This window comes from Myotis brandtii, unplaced genomic scaffold, assembly GCF_000412655.1.
Source record: "Myotis brandtii unplaced genomic scaffold, ASM41265v1 scaffold9, whole genome shotgun sequence".
Taxonomy (NCBI): domain Eukaryota; kingdom Metazoa; phylum Chordata; class Mammalia; order Chiroptera; family Vespertilionidae; genus Myotis; species Myotis brandtii.
The window spans coordinates 1,183,751-1,201,068 of NW_005371693.1; the positions used below are offsets into that span (position 1 = coordinate 1,183,751).

Consider the following 17,318-nt stretch of genomic DNA (forward strand, 5'->3'; position numbering starts at 1 on the left):
GCCTGATGAATAGCACTGTCCAGTTCTGTGAGATTTGATGGTTGTGGAACTAGCTGTCTGATGGCTCTTTTAATTTCGTTCCACAAATGCTCAATTGGATTGAGATCTGGTGATTGTGGGGGCCACCTAAGCAAGGTAAAGTCTCCCTCATGTTCTTGAAACCACTCCTGCACAATACGAGCACCGTGGCATGGCGCGTTGTCTTATTGGAAGAAGCCATCTCCATCGGGATACGCCATCAACATGATAGAATGAACTTGATCAGCAATGATATTTAGGTATGTTGTGCTATTCAGACGTTTATAATGATCTGGCCCTCTAGCAACTTCAGCATGAAATTATAGCTAATTTGCCTACAAACATCAGGTGGTCATAATAATCTGGCCACTCAGTGTGTGTGTGTGTGTGTGTGTGTGTGTATCCTGCACCCTTTCACAATCCGGGACACCTTGGGTGATGTCAGAGAGCCAGTTTCGGCCCAATCCCCACAGGCCAGGCCGAGGGACCCCACCGTGCACCGGGCCTCTAGTATGCATATAAGAGCTTTGGTTAATCTCTTCCCGCCCTCCCCCCTTTTCCCTTCTCTCTGAGATTCATCAGTCTGTTCCATGTTTCCATGCCTGTGGTTTCCACTCCTGCACTGAGTGTCTGCCCCCTGATGGTCAGTGAGTGTCATAGCTACTGGCTGGTCGGGCAGTTGGCCGGTCACTTAGGCTTTTATATATATAGATATGATCACGGACTAGTGTCAAATGGTCATTTTGCTTCCAAATAAAAATATGATAATTTTAATTACTACTCAACATGGAGATAATTACTTCTCCTAACTACTGAAGAGGGTGGAATTAGAATAAATATAGCAGGAAGTGCTTTGAAATGTCAAGAAGACAATTGTAATTGGAATAGCTAGTTGAATACCTAACACTTGATAGCCATTCTGCCAATACTTTACACAGGTTTTCTCATTAAATTCTGTCAACTGACCATAATCCTCATTCTATAACAAGGGAACTTAAAATCTTGCCTAAAGTCATAAAACAGGACCAGAATTTGCAGCCAGACCTGCCTAATGGATTTCAAACTCCATTATGACATCTCCCAGTATAATGAGTTATCGTCATTTCCAGTAGACTCAAGGCTAAGGTGCAGCAAACCATTCTCATTTCTGAGTCTCTCATAAAACCCAACCCTTAATCCCCTTCTGAGAACCTCTCATAATAATCCCAAGAAGACAGACAAACAGACCCAATGAGCTGTGAGCCCGCATCCTCCTCCTCGTGAACGCGCCGTGTGAGGCCACAGTTCTCCAGCGACAGTTTTTCCAGCAGCTTGAAGTCCACGTCATTCCCGATGCCGATGGTGAAGATGCAGATTTGGCCTCGGGCGGCCTCCTTAGTGTTGTTGAGAATCTTGAGGGTGTGGGTCTCCCCGACGGTGGGCTTCCCATCCGTCAGGAAGATGATGAGGGACACGCTGCGGTCTCCAATGTCATTGTTGGCCACGTAGTCGTTGAGCAGCCTGATGCCCCTCTGTAGGGCCCCGTTGATGTCTGTGCCTGTGGGACCAAAACAGGACAGCTCAAGCTTGGGTTCATCTCCTTAACCTGGCTGCACATTCATGGCTGTGGTTCACTCACAACTGTTCAAGAATTAGCAGGAGTGACATGTGGGGAGGGGAGGAAGAAGCCCCCCAGGCATATGGGGTAATTCTAAGTTACAAGGCCTGTCTAGAATCTTGGCAACATTTTAACTCATTTTATCCTAATAACAACTGCATTATTATCCCCATTTAACGAACGAGGAAACGGAGGCCTAGAGAGATTAAATGACTTGTGAATGATGGAGCTGGATTCAAATCCAGCAATCTGACTTCAGAATCTGCTCCCAACCCTGATGTTTCACGCCTTTGAGAGGAGCAGATTTATTTCCTGTCCACCTTCTGAGGTTGGGGCAATGAAGTGCCAAAAAAATAAAGAAATAAAAATAAAGGAATCCATAAGGTTTCCAAGGTTCGAATTCCAAAAGAATGCAATACACACCAACCATTTGCTAAAGCTTTATCCCCACCTCCACAGAACATTTTAATTGTAATATGAATGTAGCATACCTATTCAGGGGCTATGCTAGAAGCCGGGGGATACACGAAGATGAAGATGAGTTTCTCTCATCAGGACTGTACAGCCTTGTCAACTTCCTGCCGTAGATCAATGCTATGATATTGCATTAAATCTAATCTAGTATTTCTCCCATCTCTGGTAAAAGAGTTCCTAAATATCACTGTGGTGGAGACTGGTAGGAAACCCCACTGTAAGTCAAAGGTCAGTCCAAGCAAGATAAAGTTCCAAATGAAATTCATGTGGGAAATCAGAACTTTGTCTTGGAGAGGGAATGATGAATCTAAGACAGATGGAAACTCTCAATGGAAGAAGACTGAACTGGACGTGTCATGGGTTTCAGATGACCACCAAAGCAGAATAACTGAGACAACAAGTAATGGTGTCTCTGTGAATGGCCTCTAAGAAAGTGGGGAGGGCCCTGGCCAGTGTGGCTCAGTGGGTTGGAGTGTCATCCTGTGCATGAGAAGGTTGTGGGTCTGATTCCTGGACAGGGCACAAACCTGGGTTGAGGGATCAGTCCTATGTGGGGTGTGAACAGCAGACAACCGATTTATGTTTCTCTCTCACATCCATGTCTCTTGCTCTCTCTCCCTCCTCCTCTCTCTAAAATTAATAAACAGATACTCAGGTGGGGCTTTAAAAAAAGAAGAAAGAAAGGAAAAAAAGGAGGGAGTGGTCAGGATCAGTTCCAACAAACACTCCAATATTGAGCACCTGTCATGTGTCCATTGTACTAGTGATGAAGTTGACAGCACGAGTAAGACCCAGGCCTGAGCTGAAGGAACTTACATCTAGCACAGCTGGGTAACATTAGCATACTGTTCTGATAATCTAGTTTTCTTAGAATTATGTATGACCTTTCCCTCCTCTGCACACTAACCTGGCACCAAAGTGTGCAGAGACTCCGAGCCCATCACACTTTCCATCCACGGCACCTCCCAGGCCCCTGGGATTCCTGCTCTGCTCTTGTTTCAGCCCCGACGAAGGGACTAAAGGTGCAGTGGCCCAGTCCCACCTGCTGCTTCCTAGGGTGCTAGGATTCAAGCACACAAAACACTGCCTCATCTAGTTGGCTTTACTCCCACACCCTAAAACAATTTACAAATCCGGCTTCATTGCTCGGGATCCTCGAGATAAACCAGGAAAGGTTCCAAACCCTATCAGGTATTTCCCCCCATAACTTACTTGACCATCTTAGTCCAGGGCCTGGAAGAGGAGAATTTACAGAATCGCTGTTCAGAGAAACCTAAGCTTCTGGGAAAGTGTTCAGCTGTTATCTCCTTTCCTGTGATAGCTTCAGCATTCAAATCCTCGTCTCTTGGCAGAAAATTTAGCTACTCACTTATTATCACGTCAAGCTAATGTGAAAAGAAGGACTCATATTTACCTCCGGTGGGCGACATGTGGTGAATGTAGACTTTGCCGTCTCTGATATTGTTGGGAGTCACTGATACCAAATGGTCCTTCCACACTTTGATCCGGTTGGAAAATCCAATGATATTGAAGTGATCCTGGGGTCGGAGGTCATGGAGGATTGTGAAGAGGGCATCCTTGGTCTAGAGGCAAACACAAAACCAAAATCAGTCACATCAACTGCTTTAGTCCACACGTCTCCTGACTTAGAAACTGCACACCCCGGACAAAGTCAGGGTTAAAATTAAGTGCCGACTATGTAAAGGGCACTTGGATAAATGTCCAAGTAATGATTATTTGCTTTATATCTATTTCCCTTACTACATTGTAAGCGCTTTTTAGGCACGTTCCACTCATCTTTGTAAACTCACGACATACAGGAGGTACTAGAAAGATTTAGTGAATGAATGCATAAATGAATGGGCAGATATTTCATTAATTAGAAGATTAAAAGTACAAATAATAAATGCTCTAGGAATTTTAAAAAGTGAAAAAACTGAGCCTGAGTGACATTAGAAAACTTCACTGAGAAGCAGGAGTATGAGGCTTAAAGGAATTGGGTAACGTGAAAGCTAGGGAAGGCAGTCTGCAGGGAGCAAAGAGAAAGGAGATGGTTCGAGCAAAGCAAAGAGGTGATACAGGTGAGTCTGGACGTGCTGAGTGGGTAAGAGGAATGGGAAAGAGACATGACTTGTGGAAAGAAAAGAAAGACCATATGAAACTGAAAACAGAAAATCCGAGAAGCCTGGATAAGAGTTTCTAAAATAACCAACCCTGTGTTGAAAGAAAGCACTGCGTTCTCTAAACAGCATTGTTGTTAGTCATTTACAGAGATTCATTATATGAAGCAAGGAGGCCTCATTACATAATTGCCTTAACACTGGCATCTGGCACCTGTTACAGGGATTAAGAACACAGACTTCAGAGCAGGCAGTCAGGGTTTGACCCTAGATCAGCGGTTCTCAACCTGTGGGTCTCAACCCCCTTGGGGGTCAAAAGACCCTTTCACAGGGGTCGCCTAAGACCATCGGAAAACACATATATAATTACATATTGTTTTTGTGATTAATCACTATGCTTTAATTATGTTCAATTTGTAACGATGATAATACATCCTGCATATCAGATATTTACATTATGATTCATAACAGTAGCAAAATTATAGTTATGAAGTAGCAACGAAAATAATTTTATGGTTGGGGGTCACCACAACATGAGGAACTGTATTAAAGGGTCGCGGCATTAGGAAGGTTGAGAACCACTGCCCTAGATCATCACGTATCTCTGTGTGGCCCTGGGGCTCTGGGTAGTAAGTCCTATCACTATCCTTTCGAACTGTGCCTAAGTTATCCCATCTGTAAAAGCAAGACAGTAATAGTGCCACCTCATCAGGTTGTCACGAGGATTCAATCAGTTACTATACAGAAAGTATTCACAACAGGGCCAGGCACACAGTAAGTTATTCACGTGTTTGCTCTTACTTGCTGGTGGGTGGGAAGTAGCAGAATCAAAGAGAAACAGTAACATCTGAGGTAGTGACTGCAGCATGAGGTGTGCTAAGGAACTATATGTTTACCTTGAAAATATTTTATAGGTCTTTTCCCAGATGCTGTTAGCCTTTGCTTTATAACCGGCTCAGTCAGTGCTGCCCTCTCACACTGCGCCATCTACCCCTCTGTGAAACAGTCATAACTTCTTTTCCCTTCTGAATGTTCCCTCTTCCTCTCTCTATTCTTCTCTTCAATCCTGTATCCAACTGCTCACTCTAACATCCCATCATCCAACCCTCGGATGTCATAGGAACCTCAAAACCCACTCTAGAAAACTAACCTGGGTGTACTTATTTTTAAATCTGTATATTACATTCTTTTAGTAAACTTACAGAGTTTGTAGCCTGAGCAAACAGATGTTCGCTTAGCATTCTCCTTGTGGGTCCTAACTGAGTGAATGAAGTTGTGCCTCAATTTCCCCCATGTCTTCACTCCCAGGTGGAGAAAGCAGTGGCGTGTAATGAGATCATGAGCAGCATAATAATGATGACACTGGCGACTAACTTTTCCTGGGAGCCTCTTACTCCCCAGGTATGATGCCAAGTGCCAGACCTTTCCATATGATGCTGTGATGGACCCATTTAATCCCCACAGCCCATCCAATGTAGAGTGAGTATTAATATTCCCATTTTGCTGGCGAAGCGGCTGAGGAATGAAAGAGTTAACTCAGCATCATGCCCCATGGGAGCCTGGATGAAGATCCAGGAAGTCAGACTCCAGGGCCAACTCTGACACCAGCAGCAGCGGCATCTAAAGCCCCAAGACGCTGGCACTGAGCGTGTTCTGAGTTACAACCCTTATAATGTGCAGCTCATTTTGGGATTCCTTCCAAGTTCCTGCATGTTGACTGGCTCTTATTTCTTTGTTTCTTTCGCTTGGTTTCTGGCAGCAATAAATGGATTCATTTCCTATAACATCCTTACAGAAAGCATCCACCCAGGGATGAGAACAAAGAACCCATTTTATTAAATTCATCCTCGCATCCTACAGAGGGTTTGTCCCGCCCTCCCAACTGCCCCCAGTTCTTCCATGAGAAAGCATGGCAGTGGTGGGGCTTATTTTCATTCAGAGTCTAGGAATCCCCCGCTAGTCTCTGTTCTCTCCTCTGGTGCTGGGCCCTAAACCATCACCCTGGGTTGTTCAGAGGACAGACTCACTGGCAGCCGAATTTCCTGTCCTCTCCCAACCCTGACTCCCACCTTCAGGAAATGTGTCTAAGGATCTTATGAAAATAAGCAGATTCCACACCCAGAGTTTGTCGGCCCTGTCTGGACGCTGTTTAAAGTATCTGTGCAGCTCTCTCCTCTGGCTTCCCTGGCTCCACCCTGGATGCCTCCTCTCGGAACAGTCCGCCTTGCCGTGACTGGCCTCCTTCTCAGACCAGCCTGGGACGTCATGCTCTCGGCCCCCTCACACTGCATACTTCCCTGCGGCCAATGACGGCATGACTGACTCCCACACTCACCTTCAGAGCTCACCACTCTCATGAGGTCCAGACTAAAGCGCCAGCCATTTGTCCTGCATGGCCCACAGGCACTCAGGTTGAACATGTTGAAGACTGGAAGCTCTGCCTTTCTCCCCAAACCTTTCCTCCTCTGCTGCCGCTCCCAGCCAGTGGTCCAGGTCAGAAACCAGACATCATGTTGCAGCTTCCTCCTGCCCGCTCCTGCGCCTCATGCCCTTGGGCCCATCTCTTTTTGTAAACCCCTCTCTTCCTAAACATCCCTGTTAAGGAAGGGCTCAGGCCACTTCTGCCCTAGATTGACAACAGATTATTTTTTTCTTTTGCATTTTTTCTTAATACAAAAAAATAAAATTCATTTTTTAAAAAAAGATCAGAAGAAAAACATGACTCAAAATTCCCCTCATCTGGACAACTGTTGTACTACCTATCCCTTCAGAAACCTTCTTGTGTGTGTAATTAAAGTAAAATGGGTTCATACATCATGCTATAACATTTTTATTTACTATATCACATGCAGTTCTGATGCCGATAGGTAAAGGTCTACATATCATTTTAATGGTGGCACTATATTCTACCATATGCATATACCACAATTAAATATTTTGAATATATATTTTTTAATTTTGTTCATCCTCACCCAAGGATATTTTTCCTATTGATTTTTTGAGAAAGTGGAGGAAGGGAGGCAGGGAGAGGAGGAGACAGAGGAGAGAGAGAGAAAAAGAGAGAGACAGAAAGAGAGAGAGAGAGAAAAAAACATTGATGTGAGAGAGAGATACTTCGATTGGTTGCCTCCTGCACATGCCGGGGACCGAACCTGCAACCCAGGTATGTGCCCTTGACTGGGAATTGAACCCGAGACCCTTTGGTGTGTAGGCCAGCACTCTAACCACTGAGCAACACCAGTCAAGGCAATATTTTGCATATTTAAACAGTACGTCTATGAAACTCAGTATTTACACATCTTTGTGCTCATTGTTATTTTCTTAAGATAAACTCCCTACACAGAAATGGTGTGACAAAGGGCTGTACTTTTAAAGGGCTTAGCCTGTCCTCACATTACTGCTAGAGTTATATTTTCAGTCCTTCTCAGCATTTAGTTCTGGGCTTACACATCGTTTCCTAAGAAAGCCCTTCTTGTCTCCTCACCACCACCGCACTATTCTCTCAAGCATGGCACTCTGTTCTTTTCCTTCACAACATTTACAGAGAGAATGTAATTACATATTTGTGCATTTACTTTTCTATCCAACTCAATCCTATGCTTCTGAGTACAGAGACTTGTTCCATTTTGTCACTCTATGTTAATGCCCAGCAGTGCCTGAACACGTCACGGATGCCTGATGCACGCCTCCTGAGTAAATGAATGGGGAGTAATTGTCTGTCACTAGATAGGGGGCTGCTCAAGACAGCTGTCCCCTTGCCCTTCCCCACCTCCCAGCATGGTATTTCACACACTGTAGGCTTTCAGTGGGTGTCTGGTGAATGAGTAAGTAAGAGAGTGGTAGAATTCTACTAAGTGAACACAAAGGAAGGGAGACACACCCTGCCCTTGAGAACCTACAGCAGATAATACTGAGAATGAGGATGTGTAGATATGGAGCTGACTGGTAAAATAAATAAATCTGATAATTACAATAAGCAGATGTGGGTGGAGTGCCTTAAGTGTTGATACTGATGGCATTAGCCAGGGAACTGGCAACACTTTGCCTCCTCCCCCATCCTTCAATTTAGAGCCAACACAACCCCAGCGTGAGCATCAGACAGGCTCGGCGTCATTCCCAGCAGAAGGGCTAGACCTCTGGAAAGTCTGAAGGTCCACAGCTGTGACAAGGCAACAACAAGCGGTGGCCATCTCTGAGACAACACCATTGGGAGCCCAGCTCTAGGCACTTGGAAAGATTCCCACTGCTCCCTGTTGGAGCTCAGAGCTGGCCAGGCACCCAAAAGATTGTTATTTGTTTAGCTGCTGGATCCTTAGGAATCCTTAAATAGTGTGCTAAAGACCTCCTGAGGGCCCCGCTTGGCTCCTCTGCTGATATTCTCCCCATTCGTGATGGATATTCTGCTTTCGGAATCGTTGTCCAAGCCTCTCCACCCTCCTCCCTTTAGCCCGGCAACTACAGATTCCTTATGACCTTGTAAGGCCACAGCTGCAACTTAACCTCACATGAACCAAAGCAAGACAGGCCAGCAGGCTCAGAGTTGCTCCTTTTCCAGATGCATTAGGACCTTTTGGATGGCCTTCCACCCTCATCCCAAGGGGCCTGGGTAGAAGCTGCCACTGATGCTTGCAGCCACCACCATCCATTAACCATTTACAGGCTCCTACCCTCCCCTTAGATGGGCTGGTGGCCCTAGGAATTCTGCATCCTGTAGCAGACTTAGAAGGCAAGCAGAAGGTGAGTGTCCAGATAGAAGAGTAAATGTGAGTAGGCTTAAGTTGATATTTCTGCATGGTGTGTTTATGTGCTGAAGATTAACAGAAGCTGAGTCAAACATTTCCCAAGAGCACAGTCCAGAGAACAGGGCAAGGACATCCCAGAAAGATCAAAGGAAGCCCAGAAAGGCAGAGAATGTGTAATCCTGGCTGGTCTGAGGCCAAGGGGCATCCATTGAGGGGTTGGACTGCATCTCCTTAAGGTCCTTCCCAAACTCAGGATGGTAGCTGCAGACTCTGCAAGTGAAGGCAATGAACTGAGCTGGTCACCCCACCCCACAATGCCCTCCAACTAACCTGACCTGAAGGAAAAGATACTGGATACCCAGCATACTGTGTCCTTGGACGTATTCCCCTGTCCCCAAAGCTCCATCTAGTGGCCTTGCACTTTGGGAAGAAGTTGGCCTGCTGGAGACAAGCAACCCCAAAATGCACCACTTGGAGTAATGATACCCTGAAATTAACTTGCTAATAGGTGACCACAAGAGTCTGTGGAAATATGTTCCTTAAAAATCTTTGAAAATAAGCATATAAAATTTATGATTGTACATATTGTATAGCGTTCAACTGGGGGTAAGGGTCTGATTAGTGAGAAGGGCTAAAAGTCTGGCCCTGGCTGGTTTGGCTCAGTCAGTGGATAGAGCATCGGCCTGGGAACTGAAGAATCCCGGGTTCGATTCTGGTCAAGGACACATGTCTAGGTTTCGGGCTCGATCCCCAGTGGGGGGCGTGCAGGAGGCAGCCAATCAATGATTCTCTCTCCTCATTGATGTTTCTATCTTTCTTTCCCTCTCCCTTCCTCTTTGAAATCAATAAAAATATATTTTTTTAAATAATAAAAAATTTGGGACCCTAAGAAAAGGTTCCAGGAAGTTACCATCTTCACTCATCTTTATGTGGGGACAAGGATAGGCCTTATGTGGAGACAGGTTTAGGTCACTTATCCAATGCTAGGTGGTAAGCCTGTCGTGGAGGAGTTAGTAAATCTTGGGGAGATGATGGTGATGGGGAAGAGGCAGGAAAACCAAACCCTGTACCTAGAGAAAGAAGAAGGTTATGCACGTAAGTGTCTGGCTGAGGAAGAAAACAGAATCCTTAAAGAGATCAGCTAGCAAGAGGCCCTGCGGGTCTCCTCTGGGTATGTGCCAGTCCCAATGGCACCCGTCCAGAGGCAGCTGGTATCCACACACTGCCTGCCCATCCAACAGGGCAATGTGCAAGTGGTCCATCAGCAGAAGGGACCTTTACAACATCCAGATTACGTTTGGACTGAGGGAGATAAAAAGGTACCCAAATGCAACTAATAAATGAAAAGGACCTACTTCCTATACTGTTTAGGAGTAAAGTACCTAGGCCTGAAGGCAGGCGTTAGACAAAACTCCTTTTAATCCTGGCTATGTACAATCACAAAAAACAGGGTCACTTCTCTGCTAGAAACAATTTTAGTGATAAATTCCTCTTCTTATGTGTACTTTCCTTGGATTAAGAGGAGGAAAAGTATTCCTTTTGTAAACAGTGTCTTAGAAGTTAATTCCAGCTCTGCCTTAGGTTTATTATTAATAAAGTCCTTTCATCTCTGTGCATTTAAATGTTTTCAGAAACAAGGCAGGATATAAATAAACAAAAATAAACTCTCTGTTTCAGGTTCTCCATTCATTCAATAGGGTTGGCAATGGTCCTCCTTGTTCTAGTGGATCTTCAGGGGGGAAAAGTATGCAGTCTCCTCTGATGTGTCTGTAGGAAGGAGGAGAGCTGGCCCCTGAATACACAGCCGCTGTCCACTCTGTGCTCATGCTGCCCCTCATGGTGCCACTATTAGGGAAGGGGCAGCTCTGTCCTGGGCACTTTGGGCCCCTCCATTAAGCTGTACTTGGACAGAGGATGGAACCTACCCCTGCCTTCCTCTCCCCGCTCCCTACAAAACTGAGCCCAAGCAGCTGCAGGCTCTTGGCACAGCCCTCAAGGGGGTAAGCATTCCACGGTGCTAACTGCCATGTCGGGAGTGGCCATGAAACATTTCCCGAATAGAGAAGCATTACACAACAAGACCTTCAGAGTGAGCTGTGACTGGAGCCCAAGAACACTCAGCTGCCTGCTCACTCTTTGCTACCACTGTCGGGGTGCCCGTTTGATGCAGCTTTTCTCAAATATTTCTGCATCTGCATCAGACTGCACTGGAAAGGAACTAACTCTGACACAAAAGGCTTTTGTACCACAAACCCTGGGTTGTTAGGCATAATACAAGGGGAGCCTATGACATCATAGAAGAAACTCAAATTCAAGGGTATTAGATATTAGCCATCCCATGTTTTCGACAGAATGGCTGTGCTGTTCTCCTAAGCGGTCCTATCACTTGCCTAATTCTAAAATGTTTACCATGGAGTTGACGTTTTTCCTTTCATTGGTCCACACAGTCCTTTTAAATGAACCATCATCTATGATGAAAAGTTGAAAATAATCCAACAATGAAATCTAAGACCTTCTAAAAAGTCTGATCTGAGCCAGGAAAGAATCATGATCAATAGATATAAACCCTGAAAACAGCCCTAAGTTTCTGAGATGACATTGGGAAATGCCCAATAATAACCTGAGCTGCGGGTCAGCCTTCTCCCTTGCCTAGGTGGGTAAAGATAATGGACACAGGTGGGGGAAAGGGAGGTATATCTGTATTGTCCTCCTGTTAGTCTGTAGTCCTTCCTGATGCCAGTAGGGGAAGCCCTCAATGCCCAGCATGTCCTGCTCCTAGGTGGTAGGATGGCACTGTAGTTTTTCTATTTGAAGCAAAAGACAAACAAAAAGTATCCTGGGACTCCATCAAAATTTGAAACATCAGATCCTCACTGCAACCTTAAACTACCTAAGTCCACAATGAGGAGAATGGATACATCCACCATCCCAGCATCTCTCCACCGTTCCATAGGCATCCATGCATGGCACTATCCCAAGTCACCCTGGAGTCCATGGGTATCAATTACGCTTAGAGTATTTTAAGATCATGATATTTTACGGTCACAAGAAATTATTCTGCATAATGTAGTAGAACTTTATATAGGGTCCAAAATATATTTACACTAGAGGCCCTGTGCACCAACTCGTGCACTGGTGGGGTCCCTAGGCCTGGCCTGTGGGGATCAGGCCAAAACCGGCTCTTCAACATCCCCTGAGGGGTCCCAGATTGTGAGAGGGCAGTTCTCGGGTGATGCACCCTGGAATTGGGCTCCCATCTCTCTGGTTCTGGGTGTGTCACTCAAGAACCACAGCTGCCAAGTCACCGCAGCTTGGCAGCTCCTGCGTTAAGCATCTGCCCCCTGGTGGTCAGTGCACATCATAGCTACTGGCCGGTCAGCCAGTCAGCCAATCATTTAGGCTTTTATATATATATGGATGCTTCAAGTCTTTCAATAATTCGAAAGAAAGTTTTCTGAAATCTTATTGTGACTGACCCACCAAGTAATCAGATTTTTTAAAAATTCTAACTTCCCTGGCCACTGTGGCTCAATGGTTGGGCGTTGACCCATGGACCAGGAGGTCAAGGTTTGATTTCCAATCAGGGCACATGCCTGGGTTGCAGGCTTCATCTCCAGTGGGGAGTATGCGGGAGGCAGTTGATTGATGAGTCTCATCAATGATGTTTCTATCCCTCTCTCCCTCTCCCCTCCTCTCTCTGGGAAACCAAAAAAAACATCTATATATATAAAAGCCTAAGCGACCAGAATGACTGGAACGGTCGCTATGACGCACACTGACCACCAGGGGGCAGATGCTCAATGCAGGAGCTGCCCCTTGGTGGTCGGTATCCTCCCACAGCCAACCTCTCCCAGCTGGCCAACCTCCTGCGGTCCCTCCTCCCGCCGGTAGGCCCTAATTGCCTGATTGGACCAGGGTCTGAGCTGGGACAGGGAACCAGGGGTGGGTGGTGGCAGATGGGGCCCCTTTCCCCATGGGCTGAGGGCCGGCTCCCTCCTATGGGCCAGCGGCCAATCTCCTGTGCCCCGTCCTTCACCCCAGCCAATAGGCCCCGATCAACCTACCACTCACCCACCACAGTGGCGGCACAGCAGCGAGGGATGTGGGAGGCAGGGAACCGCATGATGGCAGGACGCCAACAATGGTGGTGTCAGTGTCCGATGTCTGTTCCTTCTGTGCCCGGCCCGGCGACTGTTGCCTCCTCTCTGGCCCAGCCCTCATTGGCCTGGTCTGATTGGCCCTGATCACCGGTCAGGCCTAGGGACACTACCCATGCACAAATTTTGTGCACCGGGCCTCTAGTATCTATATATATAAAAGACTAAGCACCTGAATGACCGAACAATCAGTCAACCAGTCACTATGACGTGCACTGACCACCAGGGGGCAGACGCTCAATGCAGGAGCTGGCCCCTGGTAGTCAGTGCACTCCCACAGTGGGAGCGCCACTCAGCTGACTAATGGGCTCCAGGTGCCAGGCTCACAGCTGACAAGCACAACTGCGGTGGTGCAAGCCTCTCCCACCTTTGCGCAGCTAAGATGCACACTGACCACCAGGGGGCAGATGCTTAACACAGGAGCTGCTGAGCCGCGGTGACTTGGCAGCTGCAGTTCTTGAGTGACACACCCGGAACCAGAGAGGAGGGAGCCCGATTCCGGGGTGCATCACCCGAGAACTGCCCTCTCACAATCTGGGACCCCTCAGGGGATGTTGGAGAGCCAGTTTCGGCCTGATCCCTGCAGGGCCGGGATAAGCAGGAGTGGTGTGTCACCCAGCCTGAACTCAGGATCCCCCCTGGCCACCTGCTGCTTCACACACTACTACATCCCCAGGGGGGTCCTGGATTGTGAGAGGGCACAGGCCAGGCTGAGGGACCCCACCGGTGCACAGATTTGTGCACCGGGTCTCTAATTTAAAAATGAAATAAAAACAAAAATTCCAACTTGAAGAACAAGGTGATAAATTGAGTGAAAAAGGCCATTTCTCCACTATATCTATGTCTTTTATCATTATTACTAGAGGCCCAGTGCATGAAATTCATGCACTGGTAGGATCCCTAGGCCTGCCCGGCGATCAGGGCCAATCTGTGGGGTGACCGATGGGGCGATCAGGGGGTCCTCACTGGCACCCGCCTTGGCTGGCCTGGCGCCATCCACTTGCCCACCCCGCTCCCCGCCGCCGCCACCAGTCACCTCCCTCTGTGACACCTGTTCCCATGTTATTTTGGCCTGCGCCTGCAGGCTGCGGGCAGCTCCTGCATTGAGCATCTGCCCTCTGGTGGTGAATATGCATGATAACGACAGGTTGTTCCACTGGTTGTTTAACCGTTCAGTCCATTTGCATATTAGGCTTTTATTATATAGGATACTGGTGGTGAATATGCATGATAACGACAGGTCGTTCCACTGGTTGTTTAACCGTTCGGTCCATTTGCATATTAGGCTTTTATTATATAGGATACTAAAAAAATAATAAAATCTAGCAATAGATTGGCTTCAGAAAATAAACCAAAACCTTAAAAAATAATGTTACTCCATTGACTAGAGAGTAAGTGCGCTCTGTGAGTTTGTGTATATTCATAAAAGGAATGAGTGATTATACAATGCCCAGTTGCCTCTTGTTGCCACTCAGCCATAAACATCTGAAATGAACCACACTATGGAATTTATGTTAAAAATAAAAAATGTAAACCGTAAGAAACAAACTATCCAAAAGAGGTGTCTCACTCAAGTTTGAGGAATCTTGTTGAAAAAAAAAGAAACTCTTGCCCTAGCTGGTTTGACTCAGTGGATAGGGCATCAGCCTGCAGACGGGTCCCAGGTTCAATTCTGGTCAAGGGCACATGCCCAGGTTGCAGGCTTGATCCCCAGTAAGGGATGTGCAAGAGGCAGCAGATCAATTATTCTTTCTCATCATTGATATTTCTATCTCTCTATCCCGCTCTCTTCCTCTCTGAAGTCAATAAAAAAAAATTTTTTTTAAAGAAAAAGAAACACTTTTTTACTGCTCAAACTGTTGTTTTTTAGAAAGAGCAGAATTGAATAAGCTTCTTTATATACATGGAAAATTTGGGATAGAAAAAGAAACACTTTTTCTACTGCTCAAACTGTTGTTTTTTAGAAAGAGCAGAAATGAATAAGCTTCTTTATATACATGGAAAATTTGGGATAGAAGTCATCATATCTTCCAATATTTTAAAACAATTTAGTAAATGCTAAATGTTAACTTAAATTTTCACGTGGAACTAAATATAGAAAAAAAATTTATTTCTTTAGTCTCCATATTTTAATGTTCACAAATTATAAAGAGCATATTTCCTAAATTAAGCAAATCATAGTGCTCCTGTATTCAAAAATATATTATTTTAAAGCTATTATAATTTCATTTACTGTTTGAGTTCTAATTTCAAATGGTCTTTTAATGCAGTACTGTGCTAGATCATATTGCAATTTTGGTCCTAATTACCTATTTACATATGCTTATACAATCTGTGTGAAAATATAAGATGGTTGTTTCTTCAAATCAAAAGAAAAGCACCTTTTTAGTAAAGGTTCAGATCTAAATACCAATATTACTCCAGGATAGGTTTTAAAAGAGAATGCTTGTTAAAGACTCCATTCTGGCTAAATTTAGTCTTACCTAAAAAAAAAAAAAAGGCTGAATAAAATATTAGAACATCTTTTGCAATGTAAACATAACAAATTTCATTAGTCTTTGTGTTTAAATAATATTATTCTAACTTGAGAAGCAAATTCTCTCTCATGTTATCATTCTGGCTAATATGAAGATTCATTACCTAATGTTTTGACTTTGCTTTGACAAGTATATCAAACATTTACTTAATAATGTCATTGTACATTTTTCTAAAAAGCTGTTTGCCAATAACATGTCTTTGTTTCTTATGACATAGTAAGCACATCTATTTTTCATGTTTGATGTGTAAATAACACAAGACTCTAAACAGTTTTCTTTTCACTTCTCTTCACATGGAACATCAGTACTTAACCAGGATTTGCCCTCACTGTTGATCTTATACTTCTCATTATGGAATAGCACTAAGAATAGAGCCTTACCACCTCTCTCTCTAGGCTCCAGGCAGTCATCGGCTCTAACAGGAAGTAAATAAGAGGATGCTGACCAAGAGAAGTTCACCTGAGTTTACCAGTACAGTCCTCCTTTGCAATCCGTGTCCTTTAGCCATGTTCTGACTCATCTACTGACTAACATGATTGACTTGTTGGTCCCCAGGGCCTGGTCTGAATTCTGAAGTTCATATTGCCCAACTAACTGCATGTTTGGATTCTGGAGCCCTGACTGTTTCATTCTACAGATTTTTATTTTATTTTATTATTTTTTGTGTGTGTGGCTGGCTCACTGGCTGTCCTATGACCTGTTCAACTTTCCCTTACATATGAGTTCTCATGATTCCTGCTTCCCTGCTGTAAGTCCTCCCTATGCCACTCACTATAACTCCCCTCCCCCCAAGGATGTGCCTTGATAAACATCAAGAACGTAACAGAAAGATATGAAGAGGTTGTGAAAAAGTCATGCTAAATAGGAAACAATTATCAGCACCGGTAGACTGTATATGTAGGAAAATATTTAGAGGAAGTGAAGTCAGCCTTCATCAGACAGGGAAGTGAAGATTCTGGAGAGCTTGAGGGTCCAGAGTAGAGATGGCAGGAGTTTTCTTCATCCACTAAGTCACTGAGGGTGCAGTTCTTCAAAGGAACCAGCTTTGTGCAAGGGTCTCACTCAACTCCCCACCTCTGAGGACACAAGCTCTCATCCTCATTCCATGTGGGTGTTAAAACCTCAGGCCTTAGGACATGGAGACTGGCACCTCTCCTGGGGGAACCATCACTTATCTCAGGTGCTCACCACTTTACTTCCCTGTTCCCTTTTCATTCATAGAATGTGTGGTGCTCTTTGCTTACTTACCAGCTCAGCCATGCACTTGCTGTAATTTGCCTGCCTCTCTAAATGTTCATATCAGGATGGTTTTCAAAATATTACCAGAACTTTTCAACTATAACATATTCATTCTTGTTTTATGCCTTTCTTCATGTTTTTCCCCAACCAATAATTCATTCCCTCCTTTCCTGCCCAGAAAATTGTATCCCATCTTCAAAAACCAGTTTCTATGTCAACCTCCATCATAAATCTTTTGCTGACTACCTCAAGCTCTTTCCCCTCACTAAAACTCTTCCCACCATCTACGTGGCAGGTTGGATTTGACTAACCTATGAGTGTTCCATGTTTCTTTTTGCAGCAAAATCCTAAGCTCCTTAATTAAAGTGACTTAAATATGATGCTTTTCTTATATGTCCCTGTCTCCTGCCTCCATGTTTCTGCACATGCTAGCC

General features: G+C 45.1%; 1 protein-coding gene across 1 annotated transcript in view; it reads right to left on the reverse strand.

The window, feature by feature from the left end:
* ITIH5 (inter-alpha-trypsin inhibitor heavy chain family, member 5) overlaps window positions 1-17,318 on the reverse strand; it is an 83,786-nt gene that overhangs the window by 13,048 nt on the left and 53,420 nt on the right. The window contains exons 8-9 of the mRNA XM_005885302.2: window positions 3,504-3,672; window positions 1,246-1,555 (exon numbers count right to left, since the gene is read on the reverse strand). Coding sequence (XP_005885364.1) covers window positions 1,246-1,555; window positions 3,504-3,672 — 479 coding nt within the window. The remainder of the gene's footprint in view (window positions 1-1,245; window positions 1,556-3,503; window positions 3,673-17,318) is intronic.